Source organism: Balearica regulorum, chromosome 1 (assembly GCF_011004875.1).
Source record: "Balearica regulorum gibbericeps isolate bBalReg1 chromosome 1, bBalReg1.pri, whole genome shotgun sequence".
In the NCBI taxonomy this organism is placed as follows: Eukaryota; Metazoa; Chordata; class Aves; order Gruiformes; family Gruidae; genus Balearica; species Balearica regulorum.
Window position 1 is genome coordinate 68,446,488 of NC_046184.1, and position 27,282 is coordinate 68,473,769.

At 44.4% G+C, this 27,282-nt stretch overlaps 1 protein-coding gene across 1 annotated transcript in view; it reads right to left on the minus strand.

Annotated features, from left to right (window-relative positions):
* The window catches only part of CACNA2D4 (calcium voltage-gated channel auxiliary subunit alpha2delta 4), a 130,569-nt gene that overhangs the window by 80,017 nt on the left and 23,270 nt on the right, over positions 1-27,282 (minus strand). Inside the window, exons 11-19 of the mRNA XM_075756756.1 lie at positions 19,414-19,527; positions 18,246-18,324; positions 16,042-16,175; positions 14,259-14,276; positions 12,958-13,035; positions 11,908-11,988; positions 9,180-9,254; positions 7,719-7,805; positions 4,102-4,173 (exon numbers count right to left, since the gene is read on the minus strand). Of these exons, the coding sequence (XP_075612871.1) occupies positions 4,102-4,173; positions 7,719-7,805; positions 9,180-9,254; positions 11,908-11,988; positions 12,958-13,035; positions 14,259-14,276; positions 16,042-16,175; positions 18,246-18,324; positions 19,414-19,527 (738 nt within the window). The remainder of the gene's footprint in view (positions 1-4,101; positions 4,174-7,718; positions 7,806-9,179; positions 9,255-11,907; positions 11,989-12,957; positions 13,036-14,258; positions 14,277-16,041; positions 16,176-18,245; positions 18,325-19,413; positions 19,528-27,282) is intronic.

The window sequence follows — 27,282 nt, forward strand, 5'->3', positions numbered from 1 at the left end:
CCTGGGATATACGTCCCCAAGGCTCAGCAAAAGCAGTTGATCATTACCAACACTTCACGCCCTGCTAGGGCTGGCTGGAGGCAGGGATGAATGTGCAGTATTCAGCATATTCAGCAACTTGTGACTTTCAGGATCCAGGCAGTCACTCTGTCTTTCCATCTAGGGCTTCAGTTATACCTTTCTTTGCTCTAGGGCTCCTGCACAGGCTGCAGGAAGGGGCGGGGGAAAGCTGCCCCCCTCTCTCGCACCCTCCAAGCCAAAGCGCTGGGGCCCTGCTGCTCTTTTGCTGTGTAGAGCAACCTTGATGGCTTTGCACATCATCATCATCATCCCAAGCAGGAGGGGGGGGCTTAGTGGGGCAGGTAGGAAGGAGAGGTGGGGTTGGAGGAGAGACAGGATGGCAAACCTACTGTGGGTTGGCAGCCAGGTGTAAGTCTCCCCACTCCTGTGGGAAATGCTGAGATTGCTGACATTTGCTTTCATGCCAAACTGGGACAAAACATTAACATATTCTAATTTTGTTAAAAAACATCAGTAAAAGAAACAATTTACATTTTCAAATTAAACAAAAGTGCTGATTCAAATCCAAGCTGTTTTGATTCACATGAAAATATTTTTTTCAGACTGACATTTCAACTGAAGACATTTCAGATTATTGAAAGCTGCTTCAGAACCTCAGCTCTTTGCCAGACTGGCCTTTTCCTGTAGGAAAGTGTTGATTTCAGTGGAACTCTTTTCCAAAGGAGAAGAAGTTTTCGGAAAATTTCTATCTGACCCTTATGCCAATATATGAACCCTAATATATTTAAAATCCCAGCCCCGGTCTGAAAATGAGGTGAGAGGATGTGTGTGGGAGACAGGGAGTGAGCACAGAAAACTCAGTGTTCCCCAGGGAAAGTCACGCCTGCTCTAACCTGCTCAAGCCGTGCAGCAGTAGAAGCGGAGCGAGGCACAAAGGGTGAGCCAGCGCCAGCGCCACATTGCACCCCGAGTTTGTGCACACAGCAGATGGGCTGATGGGGCTGGGGGCTGTTGTTAGGTGAGGAGGAGGTGGCAGACGGCTCAACCCCTTCCCTCCCCTCTCTCTCCATGCATGGCAATTATGTACTGCTGAGCAACAGGGTCTGAGTCTTTTCCTCAGCCAAGATGTTGCAAAAGTGCTGCAATACCCCCAAGGAACACGGTATGGTGTTGTTTTGGTGGCTGTGGGGAAGGTACAAGAGGTATTAAGCCTCCATTTCCTTGCCAGTTTGATCTGATGGTGGAGCAGGGAAGCATGGGGAAAAAGGAGACCTGGGCTTGTAGGCCTGCCCCTGGGGGAAAGGATGCAGTAGAAAATGGCCTGGGGCACCACTACTCTGAGACCCTTTCCTTCAGCAGGGCTTGCTTTGCTCATCCTTTCTTCCCTGACCACCCCACACAGAGCCACTTGGCACTTGTACCTTGTGGGAGGGAGGACAACCCTCTGTTTGGGCAGGGGAGGGGATGGCTGGCCAGCCCTCCCCAAGTCAGCTAGAGGTCTCGCCACTTATGTGTGGGAAGGAAGAGAAACAGAGGCACCCTTGAGCGAAGTGGGGCTGAGGATGATCAGACAGGAGTTTGCTACATAGCGCAGAGCAACGGAGAAGAGAAGAACACGGGCGTGTTGGCACAGTGATAGGATGGCTGACTACCAGCACCTGTGGTCTGGGAACACATGCGTTTCCAGTTTTGCTATTGCCACTGTACTAGGCAGCCAGTCCTGGCTAATCTATTATCAGTGGTTTGCCACAGCTCCTACCCATGTCCTCGCTCCTTTGCTTTCATAGTGACAACCCTTTGGTACCCTAGCTGCAAGCAAAGGCATTTTTGCCACTAGATCTCTCTAACAACAGCCTTATGACTTTGGTCCTTATTTTTCCCTATCTCACTCTGCTCTCAATACCTTCCTGAGATCAGCCTGGGGAATCAACGTTTACGTGGCTGACAGAATAATTTCTATCCCCTTCACTCAGCCCTTCTCTCTGCTGTATGACTGCCTCATTCTCTTTGTTTCAGGGCTCTGTCAGCACTTTCTTTGTTTCAATGCTGCTCTGCTTCATCAGCTAGCAGAGTTCAAGTAGGAATTGCTAAGTTTCACTTCTGGTCCTTGCTCTGTGTGTATTCTGATAATTGTAAAACTGTCACATACTCAGCTTCAGTCTCCTATCATGCTTCATCACACTTGCAGAGTTGCAGAATACAACAGGTAATCTCTCTTATCAAGGCTTCTTTCTGTGATCTTTGTTCCCTGAGTAGGGGAGCACAAAGATGTCCCTAAAATATTGAACTAAAAAGGTACCTTTGGATGACTCAGAAGAAATGTTATTGAGGGTGCACAGAGACAGAGAAAGAGGTTAAGCTAGCAAAATAAGTAATCGAGACTTACAAAGAATAGATCTTGCTGGAAAACGCTGATTGCTTTTCTGACAGAATAACAAAGGTAATGGATGAAGGGAATAAAGGATGTGCAATGTATCTGGGTTTATATAAAGCACTTGAAACAGCTTCTCATGAAATTTTATTCTAAAGAATCAGTTAAAGTGGGCTTAAATGAGATGTGGAGTGAGAACCAGCTGCAGTACTGTAAACAGAAAGAAACAGTAAACAACAAGGCATCGAGGAAAAAAGAGAGAACAGACAGGCTCTGTCTCAGGAGCCTTTATGTACAGTGATCTGTAAGACAAAATAAAGCAACATTTCTCTGCATACTGAGAAAAAGTCCCAACAGCCCTAAAAATTAGAAAGACTGGACCAAAAGGAGTGGGATTCACGTGGAAAAATGGCAACTGGAAAAAAATAGCTAAGAAATACGTAAACCAAGGCAGCTGTTCCGGTGCAGCCGTGGGAGGAAGAAAAAATTGAAGGGACAGCAGAAAGGAGATTTGGGGCTCCCTGTTCAGAAATATCCTATTGCAGAGAATAGATGTTCTCTACAGAGCCACAGGGACACAGTACTCAAATAATTCAGTAAAGCCCTGGTACTTGTGTACTAGAAATGATACAAGAGACAAAGGGAACAAAAATAATTGCTGCACTGCTTGGACTGAAAAGTGTGCAAGTATTTCAAATGCAGATTTTGGCAATGCCCGAGAGGGGAAGGGCAAAGCCGGTGACAGGTACCTGGTAGTTGCAAACACCAAGAGTAGAGAAATAGAATTTAGTTACAAGATGCAGCAGTACAACCATTCAGAGGAAACTGAGTGGTGTCTTCATTAGGAAATGGCATCATTTCAGCAGTGGCTGTGAGCAATTGGTTTATAGAATTGGTGCTGACTGTAGCTTAGCATGGGAGCAGTTCAGCCAGCCTGATCACTGAAAAAAAAATGCTTGCTATAAAAGATGGAAAATTTTCCTGAAATACGGAAGACTTCTGGGCAGTGTAACTTGCAGGACTCTGGAATACTTCCTAACAGGAAATGATGAAAGCCAAAATCTTTAGGAGAGTTAAATAAGCCTGAATGAAAAAGTACCAGTGAACGTAAATGCACAAGACAATTTTTTACTGATTCCAAGGGAAGATGTATAACCCTACATTAGAGCTGGTAGGGAATGTTCAAAAGTCTCCATTTCATAAGGACTTTTCATAAAATGTCTGTAAATATTTGCACAGAAATTTAATCCTGGACCTGGATAAAGGAAATCACATTCTGTCAGAGTGAGGGACAAAGTTTTCATGAGTGTTTTTAGGTAGGGAAAGGGACTTGCAAAATAGTCTTAAAACCTCTTTCTGTCTAGGTCAGCTCAGTATAGTCTTCCTCATTCTAAACTCTTGAAGATCTCCAATTCATTTCACAGACCTATAAACAATGAACAACATGCTTTTTTGGCTTTGCCTAGACAAAGTAGGGAGCTGTGAGGCATTTCCAATACCTTTCTAAGAGCAGAATGTCAGTAGGTATAAAGAGCACTTCTAACGATGCTCTATTTTATGTCTTTAGCACATGTGTTATATATGTGGTGAAACAATAAAATCCTCACACTCAGAAATGCTGAGCATTAAAACCACATCCTTTGTGGTTCTTCAGTATCCATTTCCTATCCCTTCTCTTGTGTGACCTGAACAGAAGGATAATTTCTTACCCCTTTATCCACAGGAACCTTCACATCCATAGAGAGGTAGCCCGTTTCCCCATTTATCATGGCAGTTCTCAGCTGCAGAGGTGAACAAGATTAGTATTAGTGTCTCCAGGCAGGGCAGGAGAGGAATTCATAAGAGCCGCTTGCCATTAATGTACAGGGGCTGGCAGAAAAGTGACTGGTTGGTGTGTCATGCCCCCCACCCCCCCAGCTCTATCTTTCTTCTTTTAAACTGAGAACCTGTTCTCAGTGGTCAGAATCCTTGTTCAGTCAAGCTGATAAGTGACACAGAATAATGATGGCTTATGCTGAAAGCTTGTTGATATTTCTTTTTAGTGAAAGAAAGGATCTGGAAGCTACAAAATTGCCAGTCCAAGTTTCAGACTTCACCGTTTGGCAGCCAGAAAGTCATTAGCATGGTGCTTTGAGAGCCTGAAAGAGGAGACACCTGAGAAACCCACTAACACCCCCAGACCGATTCCAAAGCTCTTAGACATTTTTTAAACCAATTTATAAATTATAGGCTGTATTCAGCACCACTTCTGAGGTGCAGCAAAGCAGCTGTTTAACACAGCAAAGCAAGACTGTACGATAGCAGGGTAGGCAGTGAGAAGACCACTTTATTCAGTCCAGGTTCCAAAGGCAAAATGTAATTTTCACAGCGACTCCCAGCCTCTTGCAAGAAAGAGCCAGGGAATTTTTCCACTAGAGCAGAGGCTTTGACTTTACGTCCAGCCTGCCAGAGCATATCAGCCTATTGCTTCAGCCTGGATAGAAAAAAAGGTGGGAAGTAACTTATTCATTCATACAAATTGCTTCCTTACTTCCAGAGACAGGCCTCCATTCAGGTGCTGGCCAGTATCAACTGCATTTGCTTTACAAGGCTACAGTTCTGTTTATTATGGCTATTTGATGTGGGTTATTTACAGACTTAGAATATAAAACTCGTGTTTCCCAAGGCCCACGTCTTGGAAATCAAAACAACACTGACTGGTACTATTACTCCTTTTTGGCTATGAGCATTTGACCTCCTGCCAGAGCCACGGCATACTCTCTATTCTGGTCTGGCAGTCTGCAGCATTTTCTATGGGTTCTGGGTTTAGTTCAGATATCGGTGCTTCATCCGTATCTTCTTGACTGTTAGGCATCTCTCGTTGCCCCATAAGGTAGTGGAGTAAAATAAATCAATGGATATCTGAGATCTCCTTGGATCTCCTCAGCTCCAGCTGGTCTGGATGCAGGCTACTTGTCCTGTGCCCAGCCCAGGTGACAGTGGCTGTAGGCTGGTGCCACAATCCGGGCTCGCTGCTTTTTCTCAATAGCCTTTCTTGCATTGAGAAGTCAAGTACAGTCATGGTGTCAGGGAGTCCCAATCCTTTTTAGGCAGGACACTTCTGGGAACAGCTGGCCTCCACTTTGAAAAAAGTGTAGCAAGGTTTGGATGGAGGGGTTGTCTGGTGCATGCTGAACCACTCGTTCCCGACACCCCAAACAGCAAACTCTGCTGCTCCAGGGCAATGAGTCTGTGCCGTCCCCATCACTGGCAGTGAGTGCTGCTGACTCCTTTTCCCTGTCTGCTTGTGTAGCTTCAAACCAACACAGACTTACAGTTTACCTGAGGGGTATCACAACATCTAGGTGTTTTGCCACTCAGTTTTAGCATCCTTGCAGGCTAATTTCTTCTTCAGTGGTTCTGTCAAAACTGGGGAAAATGTTTGGGGGACAGCGCCTAGACTGCTGGGCAGGATCCCTCGACCCTTCCCTTTTCCCTTCACACTGAGAATATCCCTGTGTTGCTTTACAAGCGAGCCCAAACTTCCTTGTTGCCCAGCTGCAGTACTATTTTGCATCAATTGGTATTTTCCAGACAGTGCCATCTTCCCTCCCCTAGATTTCTTTTTAGCAGCTGGCTGTATTACACATCATTAGCACTTGGGCATATTTTTCCAGTCTGAATTTGCTGCTTATCAGTGTTGCTGAGATTATACTGCAACTGATGTTGAGTCTGTCATTGATCTAATACCGTAGCTGCAAATCTGAGTGTTGAAATGTTGGCAGCTTTCTGCTGCAGTGGGTGTTATCTTGAGAGTATCTAGACTTGCTGAAGTCACACTGCAGATATCGTTCACGTCACTGAATGTCTCTGTACCCTCAGTGACTGCAACCTTTCTTTCTTCTGGAAGATGCAGTACAGGAACACAAAGTGGTTTTGTTTTTCATGCCTCTTTTAACATTTTTTTTCACTGGATAATTTTACTCTGATTGCCTATGGACAGAAACCTTACACTTTGCATCATATTAGCATTCAGGTATCAATGTTATTTGGTCAGACAGGAACCTGCTCGCTAAATAAATATGACAGCAAAGTGAAGTTCTCTCATTTCTTGGTTTTTTTTTTTTTTTAAATAGCAAACTGGGTAAAGAGGAGCAGATCTAAAAGTGGCTCCAGTGAGAGAGAAAACTACAATGGGAGCAGAGCTCCTAGAAGACACCAGCAAACCCACACAAAGCCATTGGCAACCTGCATCTTGGTGGATCTACTGCATGTAAAGCCTCTTATTTTTGTCTCGCTTTCCACGTTTCACACCCAGTCCCCCTGTGTTTCCTTTCTCAATTTGCCACTTTTCCACTTCCCAAGCTCCTTTGGTTTGGTCCTTTGTGCTTGGCCTGCACTAGCGACAGTAGCTACTTTGATCCTCTTGCCGGGCAGTTCAGTTGTCCTACTTGTTTAAGTGGATATCTATAGCACCAGATCTGCTTACCTCAGCATTCTCCCCTGTAATCCAGAAGCATGTGTCCCACAGCTAATTCTATCTTACTCCAAATTCAGTTCTTATCTTAGTAACTTAAGCATCTATTCTCTTCTAATTCTTCTGAGTAAAAGAAAACCAGCCACAAAGAAACCTCTCTACCTTCTCATTATATCCGGGTTCCTAGTTGTGCAATGTGCAGCTGTTCAGGTGCATGCTGTTTCTTGTTTATCACTTTTAAATAATTTTGCTCGAAAGACGGTAGAAAAGGTATTTTCTAATCTCTTCCCTCTGGTCAGCTATTGTTTTCAGTGCCCCCACAGCTGTACAATAAGGTGGTTTCTGGAAACTTGTTTTTCTCAAGTGTCTAAGTCCCTTATCCTCTTTTTGTCTGTTATTAATAGTGACTGCAAGCTTTAGTCTCTTTTTTAATTCACTTTCTTCCTTGTTCCAGAACTCATTAGGTGAGTGGCTTCAGCTATATCTCACATGCTACATGTATGGGTAACATCATGGGACACTGCCACACTCCTAAGCTATCTTGGCTTTGTATTAAGGCAACATTTGGGCCATGTACACACAGACTGGCTCCTTGGAGCACCCTCTAAAGTGCTTCCTTCCTCCTGCCAGTGTTTTCTGTTCCTATTCCATGAGAAGGAAAACTCATACTGGGAAAGAAGACAAGCACTTTGTAGGGGAGCATCATCCTTGTCCTCTTGTAGATCACCAGCCTCTCTTAGTCAGGGCCAGTCCAGCACAGAACAAAACAGGAGTGCCTGCGTGCTCCTCTGCCCCTTCCATACAGGCACACAAAGTAATAGAAAGAACGAGGTAAAAAAAAGACTAAAAAATTCACTTTCTGGTACTCACTATTTCATCCTGGTCTTCCCATTCCACTTCTGAGAGATCTACACTGTTGTAGTTTGGCTTAGGCTTCAGTTTCTTTCCTTCTTTATACTGGTGTTTATTAAAACAAAAAACAAGAAACAAAAACCAACCCAAGTAAGTGGCTAGATAACTTCCTAAACTAACCCTTTAAGAATTGATATGTAATTTGAAAAATAGGGGCGTCTAATTTTTTCTCTGAAAGGAAGGCAGAATTTGGGTGCAGGTGCCACCTTAGTCCCATGCCATGTATTTCTTTACACGGGCTGCGTGGGGCTAGGAGGGTTCAAGTGGGAGAGGCTGATCCAGGAGCAAGGGCAGGCAGGAACACAGGTAAAGGCTACAGCCTCCTTTGTGAGCATATTCTTCTAAATAGATCAGTACAACACACTTGACTTCAGGAAATCAGGTTTTTCCCACTGCTAAGAGTGTAATGCCATTAACACTGTAATACCAGCAGATCTTTTCTGATGGGAATTAGGCTTTGGTTCCACTGACAAAAAGGTAGGCTTTTCACCTAGGGCTAACTAATGCAAGAGAGCTATTACCCTGCAATCTTCTGGGTGAAGGAAAAGGTGTGAAGCAGACTGAGAGACCAATTTTAGGTGGCAAAGCAGTGCCCTTGCCTAGCTTTGCCTTGCCCCATCCTGGAAATACGATGTGTCCCTTCTCGTCACCTAGTGAAGTAACTACCCATGCCTGTGGTCTCCCTGTGCAAAGCCGCCTTTTTGAAGACAGCTGGTGTGAAGCCCTGCGGTGGCTTCTGGCTGCACGCAGGTGGATTTGTGCTGGCAGGCATGTGTATAAAATGTAAAATGTAAAATCCTTGCATGCTTGGGTATCTGGGCAACAAGGCCAGCTGTGTGTTTGCAGACAGATGTGCGGTCTGAAGATCCAGGTGGCACTGCGAGGGAGAAACATTGTCCTTGTGTCCTCTCCCTCAAGTCCCAGAAGGTCTTCGCAGCCTACTGGTCTCTAAATTATCTCTGAGTTGGCATGTTACTAAGATTTGTGGTACTCAACCCTGTTAGCCTCAGATTCTCAAAATGTCCAACACTACAGCTGCTGGGTAGCTGTTACTGGGGCGCTACTCATGCTGAATCTTCTCATAGTAGATATGCCTGAGCGAAGGGAATTGTTTCTTCAGCCCAGCACTGAAGCCTTGCATGGACACAGATACATGTGCATGCGCAGTACAGCAAGTACAGCCCTCGCGTGCACTCTTATGGAGAACAGACAGGCAAGGGACCTTACACTTCATGCACACATGTGCATATATACATCTATGCACGTAGAATTGATTTCTCCAGCCCGCGTGCTCCTGGGTGCCTATATATCAGAGCCTGGTAGCCTTCACAGCTCAATAAAATGTGGGAAATCAGGAGCATCCCTGAAAGCCATTGTTTCCAAATAAGCAAAGGTTCTCAAAGTCACAGCCATACGTACCAAAGGACGGAGGTCTGGGTGTGAAAGGATGTAGCCGTTGTTGGTGTTCAGAAAAGCATATCCATGGACACCCAGCTAGAGAAAGAGGCATTAGAGTAATTAGTGGTTTAGCTAGAAACACTGTTGTGTAATGGGTGCCACTGATACCCTGGCACCACTAATATTCAGAAATATTTTCCTTTTAAAGGTATGGACCAGCAGAAAATAGGGTCCCTCCCAAACCATTTATCTCCAGATCTCTGGCCACTCTGTTCGAGCAGGCTGACTATGCTTGGATGCACAACAGGATGGGCAGGTAGTTGATTTATGTACACATTCAGAAAAAAGAGGCCCTCCTAGAGTCTGATTGTCCTCATGGACAATTACCACCCAGAGGCAGAATAAGCTCTCCACAGCAGGCACAGCAGCGCTGCATATAAAATGGGCAATGACAGGGAATGTCATAAACAGTACAGAAGCAGCAGTGACAGGTCTCTATGCCCATCGCTACGTATGCACAGCGGTGAATGAATGAGTGAGTATGAATCTCACAGATGGCTTCCCTGGAAACCTGGTTGGTCTTCAGAGGAGCTCTGCATTATGTTTCAGTGTTGGCAAGACCAGACCTAGCCTAGGCCAATTGTACAAGCCTGTAGTCTTAAAATGCTTTTAAAGGAATAGCATAATCTAACCAGAGCAGACACTGGCTGACCTGATCTGCAAGAGATTTCCAAGAGAGCAATTACTCAGATCAAGCCCATATATAATACAAATTCCAGCTCAACCTTGAGTTGCTAAAAACCCACTGATAGCTTGTGCTTGCCAAAACAAGAGGTGTCTCAAGGAAAACAAGAATGGCTAAGGTTTCTATCTTCAAAAAAAATGTTGCAACTTTATATTCCTATAGAGACAATCCTGGAGGGATAACAATAGGGAAGCGGGGAGGTAAGTAATTTACAATCTGTCTGTGCCTTTTTGGAGGGAATGAATTCTGTATTTCACACATCCCAGATCAAAAGTTTGGACTCTCTCTACATGAAACAGTTTTTTGCAAAGCACACTGAGCTCAGCTCAGCATGGCAAGAATGAATCCAAGACATTGGATCAGGACTACAGCAAACTTCCTTGTGGCCTATTAAAGCTGAAATTTCCCAGCCCAGTAAGCGCGACCATAAATGTATGAGCTCTCAAGGGCTGTAACTCTGGAACTGATCCTTTGGAACCCATATGCCAGGGGATTCAAGTTGAAGATCCTGGGTTTCCAAACTGGTCTGGAGTTCGAATAGCTTCATAGAAGTTGTGTCTTGCCTCTGGTGTAAAGAAATCCTTCAAATAATTTTCCCTCTTTCCCTGGCACTGCTTGGAGGAAAGAACAGTGTCCCTCCTTGGCCCAGAAGAAAGATTATTGTGACACATGGCCTTTGAGTGACATGGAGGAAGGAAGATGAAAAGGTATTAGTCTTACAGAGAAAATAAATGTGTATAAAAACTGAAGCTCCTAGACAAGGTTCCGCCAGACCCAAACCAGCTAGCTTTTGCATGCTGAGTGCATGCACCCTGACACTCATAGTTCCTGGGTTGCCTGAAGGATCATTTCCTCCAGCTGCATGTGAATGGTCTGCCCTGCATCCATGTCTGGAAGCACCACACAAATTCATAGCTTCTGACAACACTTTTGGTGCTGTGAGGCTTCAGCAATCAGATTTTGGACAATTGTGTAACTGCTAGTAGTTGTCTGATAGTTATTTAAGAGAAGTTGAAAACTTGAAATGATCATAGAATCGTAGAATGGTTAGGGTTGGAAGGGACCTCAAAGATCATCTAGTTCCAACCCCCCTGCTGTGGGCAGGGACACCCTCCACTAGACCACGTTGCCCAAAGCCCCATCCAACCTGGCCTTGAACACTTCCAGGGACGGGGCCTCCACAACCTCTCTGGGCAACCTGTTCCAGTAATCCAGTAAATGATGGCTCAAGTTGCCTGATTTCATGATGATCCTCAGATGTGCTTGCTGTCTCCTAGTGTGTAGACTGATTGAGCAAAAGGTCACTGCACAGAATTTACAGCAGAAACCAAACTAAACAGTGCATCTCGGGGGGTGGGTGTGTGTGTTTCCCATGGATGAACATCTTTTTTTAGATACATTGAACATAGAGCTAATGAAAAGTTGTTGGACTAACAATTCTGGAGGGCAAATACTTTATCTAGGTGTAGCACAAATGAGTGAGAGCCAACTTCCTGTACGCTGTCCTGGCAAGAAATATTCATGCTGGTCTGGAGAAAGGAACCTTTAGACATGACAGAAAAGTTGACTCTCTGTGGTCCATTCAGTCCTCGGTTTTTCTGCCGAGAATATTGACAATGAAACTATTTATTTTTTTGCCAGCTAGCATGGCAGCTTTTGTCCACTGGGAACTAGATATAAAACTTTAATTCTTCTGAGATAGGCTGTCAGATCCATATAATTTCTGAGGGATCTAAGTTGGTAACAAGATGCAAAGGCTCCATGACCTGTTGCCAGTCTACTGGATCATCCAGTCCTTGTGTTTCTCAAGCAGCCTAAGTCCTTACAGCAGTGCATGATTTCCCATGTGCTATGCAGAAACCACACATCACCACATCCAACATCTCTTGCTTTACATTCATAGTTCTTCCTACAGGCAGAGGAATGATGTTTCAGTCATGCCCATGGAAGAACAACTAGTGACTTTGCTGTGCAAAATAACTAATTACATTATCTCGGTCTTACCTTATACCGTGGAGCAAGTTTTAGTAACTCCCTCAGTGGTACATCAGAGCCCACCACACCGAGGAGAATACCATGAGATCGCTTAAAAAAAAGGAGAATCCATTTTCAGAAGCAAAACTTTGGTAGCTCTCTACCTGAATACACATTATTTTGGTTGTTTAATAAAGATCTGGGGAGCACGATGGAAAAATGACACACAGGCTTCCACTGCCACGCTGTGCTTATACAGGTTAAGGCCAGCCTCAGGTGGAGAAGGCAGCCAGTTGTCTGTAGGACCTGGATGAAGTTTATCCCTTGTACAGCAATGGTAAAGTACTGTCCACTGTTTTAAAAGGATGCTGAGAAACTAGAAATGGTATGGAAAAGTGTCTAAAGGGTTTAAAAAAACAAAGGAAATGCCCTTATCAAAGACATCTAAATTGTTCAACCTTTTTTATCTTACCAAAAGATAGACAGGTTTGACTTTATTGCAGTGTAGAAGATGCTTCCCAGGTGAAGATACCAAAGGGTACAGGCTTTTTAATCTAGCAGAGAAAGCCATTATGACAGGAAGGTGAGGCCAGACAAATTGAAAGTGGAATTTAGACACCAGTTTTTAACAGAGAGTGAGAAACCACAATGGAGAGCTCAGGGCTGGATGCCTCTCATCAATGACACTTTTGCTAAACACAGGTTATTGGGCTCATGAAGGACCGTCTATATGACATGTAAAAGTCTGCAATAAAATGCACAGACTAGACAAGGTAATGATCTCTTCCAGCGTGAAACTTTATGGGTCTGTGAATTAGGCTTGGTTTGAAAAGGGAAGGGATAAAACAGGGAGAAGCATCATATTTAAGGGGTATTTTTAAGAAATAGTATTCAGAGGAAATGACAGACTATCATTTTGACAGATAAATTATCAGCCACACGTTCTGCCAGAGGTCTACCGCGGTCCCTAATGACCGGCTCTTCTTTCAGAGACCCATTGGCTTTAAAACCCTGCAAAGGTCCGCTGCATCCTTTCACCTCGGCTGGCTGGAAGGAGAGCGAAGCCTGCATTGCACTCACCGTCTCGTTCTTTTTGCTGAAGACTGGCATAGCCACTGTTGTCATGAGCAACAGACTTTGAGCCTGAGATGCAAAGAGCTGCCACAGAACAACGAGCAGTGTGTTAGCAAATGTAATACCACAGAAGATAACCCGAACAAAAGGCACTGGAATTCCCAAGGACCCCAGATGTTGATTACAATTAGCCACCTCCTTGCCTCCCACACCCCTCTAAAAACAGATGGCAGCACTTTTCAACACTCTGTATCCAAGAGGATCGTAGGATGGATGCTTGCTCGTGTGGGGTGATGAGGATGGGATGAAAGCCAGTGAAATGTGTTGAAGCAGGAGACATTAAAGAGCTGTTTTAATGAAGATACAGAAACCTGTAGAAGTGGTGGCACAATTTATACCCACCACACGTTGGGAGTGTAGACATGAGCACTTATGCAACAAGTGTAAAAACCACCAACACAAAGAGCACAGAATAGAGAAAAGCAACACAAATATGAGCAAAATCACAAACAAGATATCATCTATATTGCAAACACATGAATACCACGAATGAGAAACACCACAGGCAAATATTTAAAAGGCACAAATACACACAGAGCCTGCTTACATATACTTGTTACTCAAGTATCTAAGCTTAGGAAAAACAGAGACAAAATCATGATCCAAACAGATACAACATGGTGAGCTATCTCTACAGGGGATACAGGACATGCACATGTAATGGGGTAACAGGCTCCCAGTACTGCAGAAGACAGATGTTCTGAAAACACGCAAGAAAGGACGTAAAACAGGCAAGACACATGCAAAGGAGTCTTCCACACATGCCTAGCTACAACAAGGACCTAATCCCTTGATGCCAGTAGTATCTCCTTTCCACCTCTCATTTGGTCACATAAGTAACAAGGCAAGAAATGACCTTCTGTCTCCATTACTGTACACACTAGAAGCCAGTCAATAATCTATGCAGTTGCTTGATGGAGATTTGAGCCTGGTATCTTGAGTTACTGGTCTGGATGATTCTTTGTGGAAAATTGCCATTCACAGGAACACTCACACTAACACACAGCAAATAAACTTCTCCGGCACTCACTGGACATATGGAAAAAGAGATCTGGTGAACTAAACTACTGCACAACACAGACACCCCTACCTACTCTGAACCAACAGCACAGCTCTCCAGTACATCCAGCAGCCCCCCAGCCCCACCCACCAGATGTACAGGCCAGCTGTGGCTGCGAGCGCTGGCACTGACACACCAACTGGCACAAGGGAAACAGCACGCTCACAAAACACAGGGGTGCAGTTACCTCCTCAGACTGTGGCAGCTAGCGAGAGACATGGATGAACAGATGAATGAATACATGAATGGAGGGATGAATCAAAGATGAATCAAAGGTTGAATCAAAGGTTGGGGTGGGGGAACTGAATGGCAAGCCAAGCCAAGGGGTAAGAAAACAGATGCAGCAAGAAGAGCAGTGAACAAATCCCCATGGCTGCCTTGGGAAGTGTGACACCATACACCAGTGCCAGGGATGGCACGCCTGCTATTAGAATAAACTTCCTGGGTAGTTAGTAGCATTTCTGGAGGTTTTGCTTAGCACATTCAAGTACCATGTCCCTAGCTCTCCCTTGGCACAGCTCCTGCAGCAGAAGACATCCCCACATCACCCTCACAGATCTAGCATGCCACAGCTGCAGCCTCAATGGTCAGGCACAGCGCAGAGGTAGGAGACAGTCCCGTCCCACGAAAGCATAACACCTATGCAGCATGATGGTGTGAGCCTGGCTGCCTTGGAGGTATTTCTTGGGATATGTGTAGTCTTGACTCTGAGCACAGCATCAAGCAATGGCATGTGTGACCTGGGCTTCCATGTTCCCCGCTACAAAGCTAAGCTCAGTACCTCTAGTTTGACTCCAATACACAGAGAGTTCAGGTGTCTCACTGTGGATCTTAAACCTGAAAGCTGTGGGTTGTCCCCAGCTCCTTCAGGGCTGTGGCAGACACCATAAGGCTGCTGCTGGCCAGACTGGAGTCAGTAACTTCAGTCCCACATTGGGACTGTGTACAGAAACATTCTCAATGTTTCTAGAAAATTTTTCACCTCAGATAATATAAACAGTTCTGAGACCTGAGGTTTGTTTCTGGAAGAGGGGAATCAGGAAGAGGTCAGATCTGTCAAAATTATGCAGACACTTCTCTGTGGTGAAGAAGCCAGTGTAGGAAATAACCCTATATCTCCCTGAAAGCACAGAGTGCCCCAAAAGAACTGTAACTTTCTTTTTCTGCAATGTAAAAAGGGATGGAGATGGAGATTGAGGAAAGTCTCCTGTTTGGGGAAGTGCAGGGGAAGGCTCCTTCAGTGGTGGTCTACTCCTTTGTCCTTCCCTTCACTGCCTTGGCAACACAACACTGCAATAGCACCTGCTTATGGTCCAAATGTCTCCAGTCTTCCCATAGGGCAGGCACAAGATGAAGCAAGGGGCATCAGAAGTCCTGACCACCTGGTCCTTTGCTTCCCTCCCAGAAAGTCCGATATGTCCTTTACCCACAGGGCTGAGCACAGGGCCGCTGCGGTGCCCGAGGAATGAAAGATTGAACCTGCTTCCCAAACTCAGATCTGTATCTCTGAGTGGCAAGCAGTCTGTGGTTAGCTACTGGGCTGGAGGAAATAAATCTCTGTGACCCGTATCCTGAGCTGTAAATAATCTTTCCTGTGAATAATCCTTTAGGAGGTAACCTGCTTTCACAGAAGCACTACTTAAGTCATGCTGTGCCTGTGTGATTAGTCCTGGGCTCCTGGGTCACTGCAGATTCAGACCTGAGTCTGCATACACATCTCAACTCCAGGAGTGAGCAGAAAAGAAAGGAGTCAGCAGACCCAGAGACCAGTAATTTCTATCAATCAATCAACTCCTGGTTTTACATAAATTTCAAGACTTTATTTAGATTCTGATACACATAAGATATTTAGATGGGAAGCTGGGACAAGTTATATACCTAACATACTAGCTGAGTGTCTAACACCTTTGCCAGTTTGGCCCATAGGCCCTACTGTTTGCTGACTAAAGACTTGTGCTGTAGGTCCTTACCGCACTGTCCATGTAGGCTTCAGTCCAAATAATGTCATGGTCGTGGTTGATGACCATGGGACGGCTGAGCACATGCAGGTACTCCATCACGTTCTCCTGGACATCGGCCAGCGTGGAGATCTGAGTGTAGTAGCCTTCATGGAGAAACAGAGATGTGAGTCACTCTGCTAAGTTGACTTCCGTATTTTTAAATGAGTGTCTGTGCAAAACTAGAAATCTAGATGTCAAAGACTATATCTATCCAGACAGTTTATCTGCTCTTTACAAAAAGTGCCTTGACATGCCTTGTATCCACAAGCTTCTGTGGACACACGTTTCTGTGCAAATCTAGAGTTTCAAGGTGCTGGCTCTGTTGCTCTCAAAATACTGGACCAATGCTCAAGACCAGAGTCTTGATATAACTCGAATCATACCAAACGGATATAAAGAGCTGCTTTGGCAAAACTGTCTAATAATCAGGCTGCTTTTGGTCCTGAAAGCCAAACATATGCAAAGTGTTCCACCAGGCTACCCGCGTACCCTGCCCCATTTTATATTAAGCCCAAACTCCCAACTCCTCTTCCAGATTTTTCCCAGCACCCTACTCTTCAGTATGCCTAGCTTTACATCCAAGGATGGTGACTACTTCTAGCTACCTGTTGGAAACAGAACATAAAAGTGCAAGTTACCTATTTCCAGAGCTTTGTCCCTGCAGACGGACCCATGACAGTCTAACACTAGAACAAGGACTACAGGGGAAGAATGTCTTCAAGTTTTCAAAAGATCCTCAAAACTAGTTGCTTAACTGGTTAGAAATGCTAACACAGTGTAATGTCATGAGGACTCTTGTCCTGCTTCTCACCACGTGGAACTGATTGGTTGTACTTGGTGTGGGACAGAGTATGTCAGATAGATAGATGTAAACCTTCTGTTGTCACTAGGAAAACACTGCCGTGTGAAAGGGCTCATGATCTGATAAGCTTTGTGATGTGGAAACAGATTTAATGTGCTTGAAAACAAGGACTGCAAGAGCTATACAATGTGTTGAAATGGAAGAACCAAAATCAGTGAGCCTTCTGCAGATCTCAAGCTTGGTAAGTGAGAATTCAAGTGCAAAGAGCATATTTTTGTTCTCTGGTTATTCAGGAGAATCCATTCTCACATTCTGTGGTGAACCAACATCACCATGAATTCTCTGTCACTAATCTTATGGCTGAATATGCAATCTGAAATCCAGGGTGGTTTTTTTTTTCACCTAACAAACCCTAAAAACATTATGTGTGATTCATAGTGCTAATAAATGAATGTTTGAGCCTTAAACATCCCCAGCTCACAGACATTCTGCAGGCCAACAGCTCGTCTGACAATTATTTTCAGTAGCAAATGCACCCATGTGTTTCATAGTCTGCTGGAGCCGCTGCTCAGACAGAAAAAGAGTCAATATACCTAGCTAGTCAGCCCCCAGCTTCAGCCCTCCCTTCCTTTCCTTGTTTAAGAAGGATACTGATGTAGCAAGCACTGCTGACTGTCTCCAGACACACCGAGGCCAAGTTATGCCCAAACAGGGAAGATTTTTACTTTTCCTCTATTCCTTTACCCTTGCAGACGCTGATAGGGCTAACTGGACTTTTTAATTGGCCCCAAATACATAGAGGTGACTCACCTACTCTGAACAGATTTTCCCATTCATACCATTTCATGCCAGCTACAGAGAATATTGGTTTTGGGGTGGGATTAACAAGCTATTCTGGTACCTCAGTGAAACCACTGGCACACAAAGAATTTGGCCAGGATACAAGGGTTAACCTGCAGACCTTGTGAAAAATGCTGTAAAATCTTTAAAGAAGAGATGTTTGTTTTACATCTCAGCTGAAAGATGTCAGGCTTGCTGACAGAGTTTTAGACAGATTGTCAAAAGCCAGCAACTGGGACACAATAAGCACAGGGACTTAGGTGGACTACAGCCAATACGAATCTCGGTCATAGTGTCCCTTGGCACCATGACAGGAAAATGTGGCGGCTCAGCACGGAGGACTTGTGTTAGTTGGACACAGGCACACTTCACATGGACTAGCAGGGTCTGCTTTTTCCTTAGGTTGTCTTCCAACCAAGGGTTCATGGGCCCCAGCTGTAGCGGAGAAGCCTTAGAGGGGTCCAGGGCCCCGTGGCTGCAGTGCACATGTGACCTCTGTGATGGAGGTTGGGGAACCATTCCCATAGAGCACCTTTGTTGTTGCAGGCGATCCATTTCACGTTGGGGGCAAAAGTGACCTCCCGTCCAATGAGGTAAGTGAAAACCCGGACCTGGGAACAAGAATGCAGAGATAGAAGAATTAGGCTGTAATGTGCTACCAAATCCAAATGGCTGAGGTTTGGCATCCTGCTATACGCTGATGTGAGTGTCTGTTTGAGGCGCAGAGCAATAGCTCTGCTTTCACACAGAGACAGGAACCTCTTGCTCCATTTGTTTCACATTTTGTGGGCTGGAACTTCATTTCCAATTACAATAAGCTCAGAAAGCCAAGTAACACCCGGGATCATCTGAATAACAAGGCAGAAGTGCAAATTCTATTTGATTTTATGATAGCAGCTCTGCCAGGCGCTCAGCAACCACATGCAGAGAGGTTTATAGCTCACCAGAATCCTTTACCCAGGGGAACAGCTGGCCGCATGAATCATTTAGAGAAAGCTTCACCATTTCTCTTGTGTTTGACCAACAACAAAAGAGCCAATCCTGAAATAAAGTGCTTTAACAGCCCCATGCTCTGGCCTCTCAGTAGACTGCTTCTCTCCCTTTGTGCATTGCTGCTAGCTGGGATGAGGTAAACAAATAAATCAGGAGGGTTTAGGATGAGCTGTGGTCTATTCCACTTTCACAGTCTGCTCTTGCTAGTACAAGCCTGTAATCACAGACCTCAAAGTAAACAGGGCTGGAAAGCACCTAGGGAGGTTGTCTGGGCCATTCCCCTGACCACCATAAAAACTGGTAAGAGCCAAACATTTTCCCAAACAGGGCCAATTACAAACAGTCCTGGAAAGGATTAAAATTCTTTACATAAGTGGGTTGTTTTTTTAAATTTTAAAATACTCAGCTCAGTCTTTATCATCTTATCAGGAGAATGTTTTGATTGCCCGCACCTTTGGAAAATGGCTGTATGAAAAAAAATTCTGCACTGACCTACAGATATCCCTTTGTGATCCTACCACCTCTAAAATCACTGCAGCAGGCTCCTGCCTGGCTGCTTTGTTTTGTGTTTACAGCAGGATTCACGCGGGTATTGGAGGATGTGAATGCTCCGCTCTGCCCCTCATCCTGGCTCACGTTCTTCTATTCTCACCATAGCAGGATAGCATCTTTCCTGGCCCTTTCTATTTATCGCTTCCCAGACAAACCTTCCGATCTGGCCAGTTGTATTTTTCAAACACAGCTTCGTAATCCTCCACTGCTCCGTCTGTGATCAGCATGATAGCTTGGTTACACAAGCCTCCTTGGCCAGCGTCTCTGAACTACAAACAGAGAGGAAGAGTATTAGTTATCTCAGCACAGGCCATTTCTGTGTAATTGCAGTGTATTTATTCACGATGGGCCAGATCCTGACTTCCTCTTGCAAATCTCACACTGTGCTCAGAAAAAGCTCTGCTTAAATAAAGACTGTGTTTGTATGCTGCATATGATTTTTTTTTATTATTATTTATACAGCCTTTCCTACCGCAGGTGGACACAGGAGGCTTTACAGAAGTAAAATAATGATAAAATAAGTGCTGTGGAGGAAGGGTGAGATTCCTTGCTGCCTCACATCTTGCACAGTCACATTCATTTATGCAAAATGACTATAGACTGACCATAAACACTGCCATTCTGATTTGACAGCAATAACTGTCACTTTTTATGGCAGAAAATGTGAGAGGAGGGGGAAATCAGACTCATTATTTCAGAGTGAATCCATCAATCTGCCAAAAAAATAGCAGAGAAAGGCAGGAGCACATGAAGAGAGAAGGCTACTGCCATCAGAGCTGCAATAGGTTATGTATGTGCCAGATCGAAAGGCCATACTCTGTAATGACAGAGGACCTGTTATCTGTGCATAAGTGATATTTAAGGTAGAGTGAAAGTATGCTGGGACCGGTACAAATATTGATGTGCTCCCAAGGACACGTGGAGAGGTGTTGAACAGGCCAGCTCTTACGGGCAAGCTAGACCCTACCTGCTCAGCCAGGAAGACCGGCCTTTGAATGCTGCTTGTCTAGTGCTCCTGCATGCAGAGCCATTTGGCTCTCGTGCCCTCCGGCACACCTGGTCTAGAGAACCAAGTGCCTTATGGAGCACCAACACAGATGTTGAATTAGCAGTCACCAGAGGAGGTAGCAGAGGATGTCAAGGCACAAAAATGAGCAGCTACGGCTCCTAGCTCAGCGTCAGTATGCACTTCTCCTTACACAGCATCTCACTGCTTCTACACTCTGAGCAAGGAAAAGTCTAATCAACAAAGGAGGATACAGAAACTGATGCAGAGTAAAAAAAAATATGGAGAGAGGCAGATATGACGACTCTGCACAAGAGATTAATGAGGCAATGGCATGAGATGGAGAGTGTACGGGAGACTAATTGAAGGGTAACTAAGGTTATATCAAACACAGCTGCAATTTTAAACTGGAGAGGGTAGTTAGACGTTATAAATGAGGAAAAAGGTATCCAAATGGCAAGACTAATTGCATAAAATAAAAGCAAGCTCTGGATGGGAGAGCAAGAGCACAGGGTGTGAACTGAGACTTTTTAGATATTTTAGAGTTCAATTCACAAGTCCCTTCTGTTTTGATAATGTTATGTTAGGACAGAAAGCAAATGTCTTTACCAACACAGATGGTACTGCGGTTCCACTGCAGATTAACATTGTGACCATCGATACCTGGAAGCCAACTCCAAGTCCAGATTTCTCCAGTCATTTCACCACTCCTACAATTACCTCTGTGACTATCCCTTATTATGAAATTACCAGGTTCAGTGCTAATATCACCATAATGTCTCCTTCCACGACCATTTATCAGTCCTGCCTCCTTTAACATTACTCTTAATATCACTGAAGTACCTGTTACTCTACTGCAGCAAGCATGGATTCAACAGCTTCTGAATGACCACATGTATGAACCCACCTCTCCCTGTTTCACGATGGGGTCGTTTCTAACTAGCTGTTCTCAGGCAAAACATCCATGTGAGGTGGTTAGGTGTTCTCCTTCTCTTTCATATCACAAGAGCAGCACATTCAGCAGGGACATAAGCTGTACCTCTGCTGCTGCGGCCATGCCAATCCAGCAGTGGGGATCTCCCATGTCTTTCTCTACAGAGTCGCCAAGGTCTGACATTTCCAGTGGTCAAAAAAACCTTCTATACCTTGTACCACGGGAAAAACTCATCAGTGCAAGCTACAGGGCAAGTGGAGCTCCAGGAGGGGTCAGAACACACATGCCCCCTGCTCAGCAAGGAGACTCAGGGCAAAGGCTGAGGGTGCACAACAGGAACAAGCGCAGGATGCTCTTAGGTGCAAACAAAAGGGGAAAAGCAGTGGACAGCCGCATGGGATTCTGCTACAGACCATCAGGTAGGAAAGACAAGGAGTCTCAAGCAAGCTCTTCCTAGGACAGAGATCAACTGCGTGCAGATTAGCAGAGAGAACGGCTAGCATGAGTGTCCATTAGGGAGACATAGGGTTACGATGGTGTGCAAGATGCCATCAGAATGAGGGTCAGATCACAGATACATGAACCTTTTAATTACAAAAGCAGCTTATTCCAGACTGTTGCAATCTACAACATGTTTTGTTTAGATGATGATTAAATTAATGCTTAATTAAGGTCATCCACCATTTCATCAAACTATATAAGACATCTCTTCATGTAGCTTACTTCAGACCTCATAATACTGAGATACTGAGAAATTAGATGCTGTATCAGAACCAGCAATCTCCTAATTACAGGAGTAGATGATATTTTCAACAGGGAAAATGAGATCATCAGTGTCATAGAAATAGAGATTAAAAAGACAAATTTAGAAAACAAATGAACAAGAGGTAATCCCTGATTTTTAGGTCCTTTTGTGGCTGGCTGCAGCTGTAGCAAATGATCTGATGGCATTCACATCAAGCTCTGAGCATAATTCCCTGCTCTGACTTGAAGTCTCAGGAGCCTGAAAGAAGGGGAGTTAAGGAACAAGATGTCCACAGAACAGATGTCTGAAGAGACGCTGGCTAGAGCTGCTGTCGGTGAATGAGGCACAGAGCTACGTATTCTCCTGTATAACTTTGGTCACGTTGCCAGGAGTAACAGGCGTGATCTAATTAATTCAGGGTCATAGTCTCTTGCACTCCCTTGTTTGCTCGTCGCCATTGACTTTGCAGTTATAGTCTGGCACTGAGTTACTAGTGAATCGATAGGAACATCAGCATAGGTCAGTGATGCGCAGGCACGCGTGCTGATTGTATACACATCTAGCCAGATGCCTGAGCAGCCCCCCTCCATCTCCTCCTGCCCCATTCTTATGCCTCCAGAATTACCAAAAATTCCAACTCAGTGGAAGGTGTCTCATGGTCAGAAAATTAGCAGTAGAGAAGGAAACAGAAAGCCAATGAAGAAGAAACGAGAGATGGTGTTAAGCAAAATGGAATAAACTGGTAAACAGGAAATCCTGAGCTTTGTGTATCCTGACAAATATGCTGCAGAATCCAGATCCATAAAAATGCGAGTAGAATCAAGAAAAGATTTATAAGTGTTCAGATAAGAAGCAAGAAAGGGAATAAAAAGAGTATGTTGCCAGATGATAAAAAAACTGAGGGAAATGGTCAGGCAGAAATGCTTTATAGCCTCCATACTTCATCATCAAAAGGACAATGTTGTAATGGCTGGGTACACACTGAAGTGATAAGAAACAAAGAAAAGAATGAATGAATTACAGGCAGGGTCACAAAGTATTAGGGTTAAAGAAAAAGTTAATTGAAAGCATTTGAATAATCTATGCTCAGCAGGAAGGGAAAGAATTTTAGGAGGTGTTGCTGGACTACTTGCCTCACAGGCTGAGACCTGACTGGGACTGTATGAGATCCCAAAGGATAAAGAGGCAACCAGCAGAAAATGTGTCTTACAAGAAGGGAAGAAACTAGATGGATTAATTATCCTAAAACATCTAGCATGTTGCTAGAAAAAATTAGTAACACAGCCCCACAGGTGGGGCACAAGAGGCCACAAATGCCTCTGATTACTCACATCAGCAGATGGGTTTGTTCTTTTTATGACACCAGTTTGCTCAAGTTACACAGAATTTTACATCTCATTGAAATGTAGTTGGTTACCAGTTTCACCATTTTTTCACCTATAGCTGTTTTGGAGTGACCTGCTCATAATTAGCCTCAAAATTTATGTCATTTCTGAGTTCAGCAGCAAGTCAAGGTACCATTAAAACTGCTTGGTGTCAAGAGAAGACACCATTCCAAGGTGGCCTCTGAGAGCAGAGCCTGGGGTTTCTTTTCCTTTACAGGGGCAGAAAATTACCAGCTTTCAAAGTACTCTGAATGGATCCTGAGAAGGGAGGACCCAGAAGAGTCACAGATTTTGTACTATCCAATCCTAAAAGATTAATATATATGAATATATATAATTTTTTTAGAATTGGGGGGTGTGTGTTTGCATATGCATATATGTACACACATATATTTGGCATGTCTATAAAAATATACAAAAAACTTCACAATTGCCGTACATTGGAAAGGATAGTCAGAGGCTCAAACACTGAACAGGAGGCTCAATATTGGCTGGAGAGGAGCACCGGAGAGGCAGATCAGCTGGATAGGAATTAACAATGTGACAGCGTCTGAAGGAAGGTAACTGTTGTCTCACGTTGTGTTAAGAGGACTATGGTGTGTAAAACAAGGAAAGTAATTATTCTGCTCTGCTTAGCACTTGATAGCTCTCAGCTGCAGCATTTACAGGCCGTTGGGAGTGTGGTGTTTCAGGGAAGGCAGGCAGCCTGCAAAGCAGCCCAGAGCAGAGCAGCGGCTGGAACAAAGCAGTATAAATCCTGCACGAAAAGGGTGAGAGGACAAGACGTGCCAAGCTTGTTGAAACAAAGAGAAGGTAGCAGCAAGATAGACTAAAACTTGATAAACAAGAAAGGAGCTCAAAAGATAGCACTTGATGCCTGAGAATTTTGAAGCACTTTATAAATGTATGCTTTAAGGACCATGGTTTCCCTGGGATGCATGTTTTATTGAAACCACTCGGTGTGTGGCTAAACTGAAATAGAGAGTTTAAGTGGTTTATTGAGCGTGACAGAGGAGCAGGAGAGGTTCTGGCTAACTGTTCTCCTGAAGCTGGTCTGCAAATTGCGTCACAGATTAAAATATACCCTGTCTGCCCCAGAACATAATGAAGGAAAACAAAGAGAGATTGTGCTCTTCTTCAAACCCTTTCTGCTACTCATACCTCACTGAGTAGGTCTCTGCTAGGCTATTAATTCTACGAGCAATTGGACTGAGGAAAATTACCAGGGAAATTTTGCAGTCACTTTCATTACCGATATTATTACTGGTTGTCTATTGTAATCAGCAAAGCCTGTTTCATCAGTGTGATGTAGCAATTTTCATTTTCATTCTCTTGCGTATGCTCCCATGAACTATAGCAGGACAGTCTGCGAGGAACAGCTACAATTACAAGCTGAGAATGTGAATTTTGTCTGACAGGAAGGGGGTGGCCAGTTCCACCAAAGTTCCTCCTCCTCCCACCTGCATGACTGCAGCAGCACAGATTTGTTTCAGGACACACTGATGGAAACCCTTTTCCTCCTCTATTACTGATATAGATCTAAGAAGTTCTGAGAGAGGATTTCAGAGAGCCCTTACAGCATACGAGCACTCACAGTTGGTACCTTTTGCTTTAAGGAGACCCTGGGGTGCTCCAGTTGGTGATATTGAGGCACTCTTTAGGTGAGCCCTTACCAGGGAAGCTACAGTTTGGGGAAGGCTGCTGCAGGCCAACAGGCATGTTTCTACACCGGCATGCCTACTTAAACGCAGGCTCTGGGGCTGCTGCATGCGTGCTGAGACACAATCTCTGTCTCTTCTGAATGTCACCAGGCAAACAGAAATCCTGGGATGAAGCTGCAAAGTGACTTGCAGGAGGTCCTGTTGCAGTTACTGTTTCTGAACTCCTGTTTCATAGACAGCAGTTCCCAAGATGCAGAGAAGCATGACACCAGCAGTCACTGAGAGCCCCGCCACCTTTCCTCATCTGCAGATGCTCAAATGCCTGAGTCAGTTGCCTTCTCCCCAGATCTGAGGTGATAATGAAAGGCATGAGGGAAGTAGCACCTCACCTTGTGAGTGAATATCATCAGCAGTTTTTATCACCACTGGGTGCTGTACTAAGAGCCATTTCAGAGCTGTTTTGACCTCATTAGCCAAAGGAGAATCAACAAGGATCAAGATAAGTGATGACTTAAACCGTTGACTACATTTTTGATGCCAAATAGAGAGGAAAAATAGTGGAGTTAAGTTAGTCCACTGTGCCACATGGACATCACTCCCTCTTCGGAGGTATTTTTGGTCCAGCTATGTCAGTGGAGGACAGTTTTTCCTGTCTCAGCTGTTCCACCATGTACCTTTTATTGCCCAGGGACACGCCTGGCTCAACATATGCAGGGTTTTATAAACGTCTTGCATCCTGGAGGCTTAAGGATTGCCTGCTCTAGTGGGTGAGCCATGCCTGCCAGAAAGGAGGTGTGAGGTCTCCTCATTAGTGGAACCAGACCAGTTTTGGTGCCTGTGCCTGGCATGACTGGCTGCTATTCCGAGCTGAGACAAGCAGGCTTTCCTTAGGGCTATGCTCCATTATTCTCCACTGAGACCTTCAAAGCTGTGCTGGTTGAAAGAGTCTGCAGTTGTACTGCATTGGGCTTGTTTAATCTGCTGTCACTGTACATAACCAGTGCTACATTAGATATTAAGAAATAATTTTTCCTCTGGTAGAAAAATTGTTTAAATATTCTGATTGATACAATGCAGGCCTATATAGGCTCTTGATCTTTGGTTTTAAAGGGAAAGTTAATTTTGTCATAAAATGCAAGGATACACATACATAAAACTAGCAGCCATCTAGTCCATGTTCTAGGTTTATATGATTACTGCTTCCCTGTTCATCTCAGTAACTATCTTCCCCCAAAGATGTTGAACCATGACTACTAGGAGTAATACCATCCTATTGCTGCAATGTCAAGGCTACACCACACTCAGGTTGCCATTATATACTGCTATTGCACTGACGAGTCACCTCAGCTACAACCATCCCTGGACTGAACTCTGATCATGATTGCACTGGCATAAATTAGGAATATTATCACCATAGCTAACAACTTAAAATTTCAGTTTGTAAAATAAGTGTTGAGGAATATTAGTTGTTTAGCGTAAATAAGTAAGTTTAAATCAGAATAAATTACTTAGGATTATAATATGGTGTGATTTGTGCTGTTTGCTTAGCTTTACTTAGCATGAGTAGCTACATTTGCTGAAGCCCTGAGGCCATAATAGAGGTATTTTTCTTAGTAATTTTCCTAGCAGCTGGTAGAGTGTTTAGTCTTTTAGTATGGGAAAGTATTTTGATATCACACGAATGTTCTGGTAGTGTTTTTCCCAAGTCTGGGACTCTTCAGTTCTCCATGTTCCACCAGCAAGGGCAGGTGCTCAAGGAGCGTAAACCAGAAGATAAGGAGGCTCCAACCTTTGGCTGGAACTGCAAATCAACAAGATAAGAGCCTGCCTGCCCGCACACAGAAAAAGAATCCAATTAGATGTTAGAAAACCCCAAACCAAAAATCACCAACAGACTAGAAGATGCGTGGACCGCGTGGGAAGGGCAGGTGTGTAGAGCACAAGGGTATAACTGCCCAGGGATTTCTTTGTTCAGGGTCCCTCTCTTTGGAAGCACCCAGCCCGTGCTGTTCTTGCTGCTGTACCTTTCAATTAAATTAATTACTTTACAAAATCCAGCACCTGAGACTCTGCTGTGGGAAACCTGGGGTCTAGCCTGAAGAAGGAAGAAGCTTGCCCAAGAATAAGAGAGTGAGTGAGAGTGTGTGACACCATGAATGGTGTGTGAATGCTTGGGCAACAGCTCCTCTTTTAACAATAAGATACCTCTAGCACATTACCTTTAACAACAATGCCATCATTATGGCCACTAGCATCATAGCATGTACATATTTTTGTCAGCACCAAAGGCATT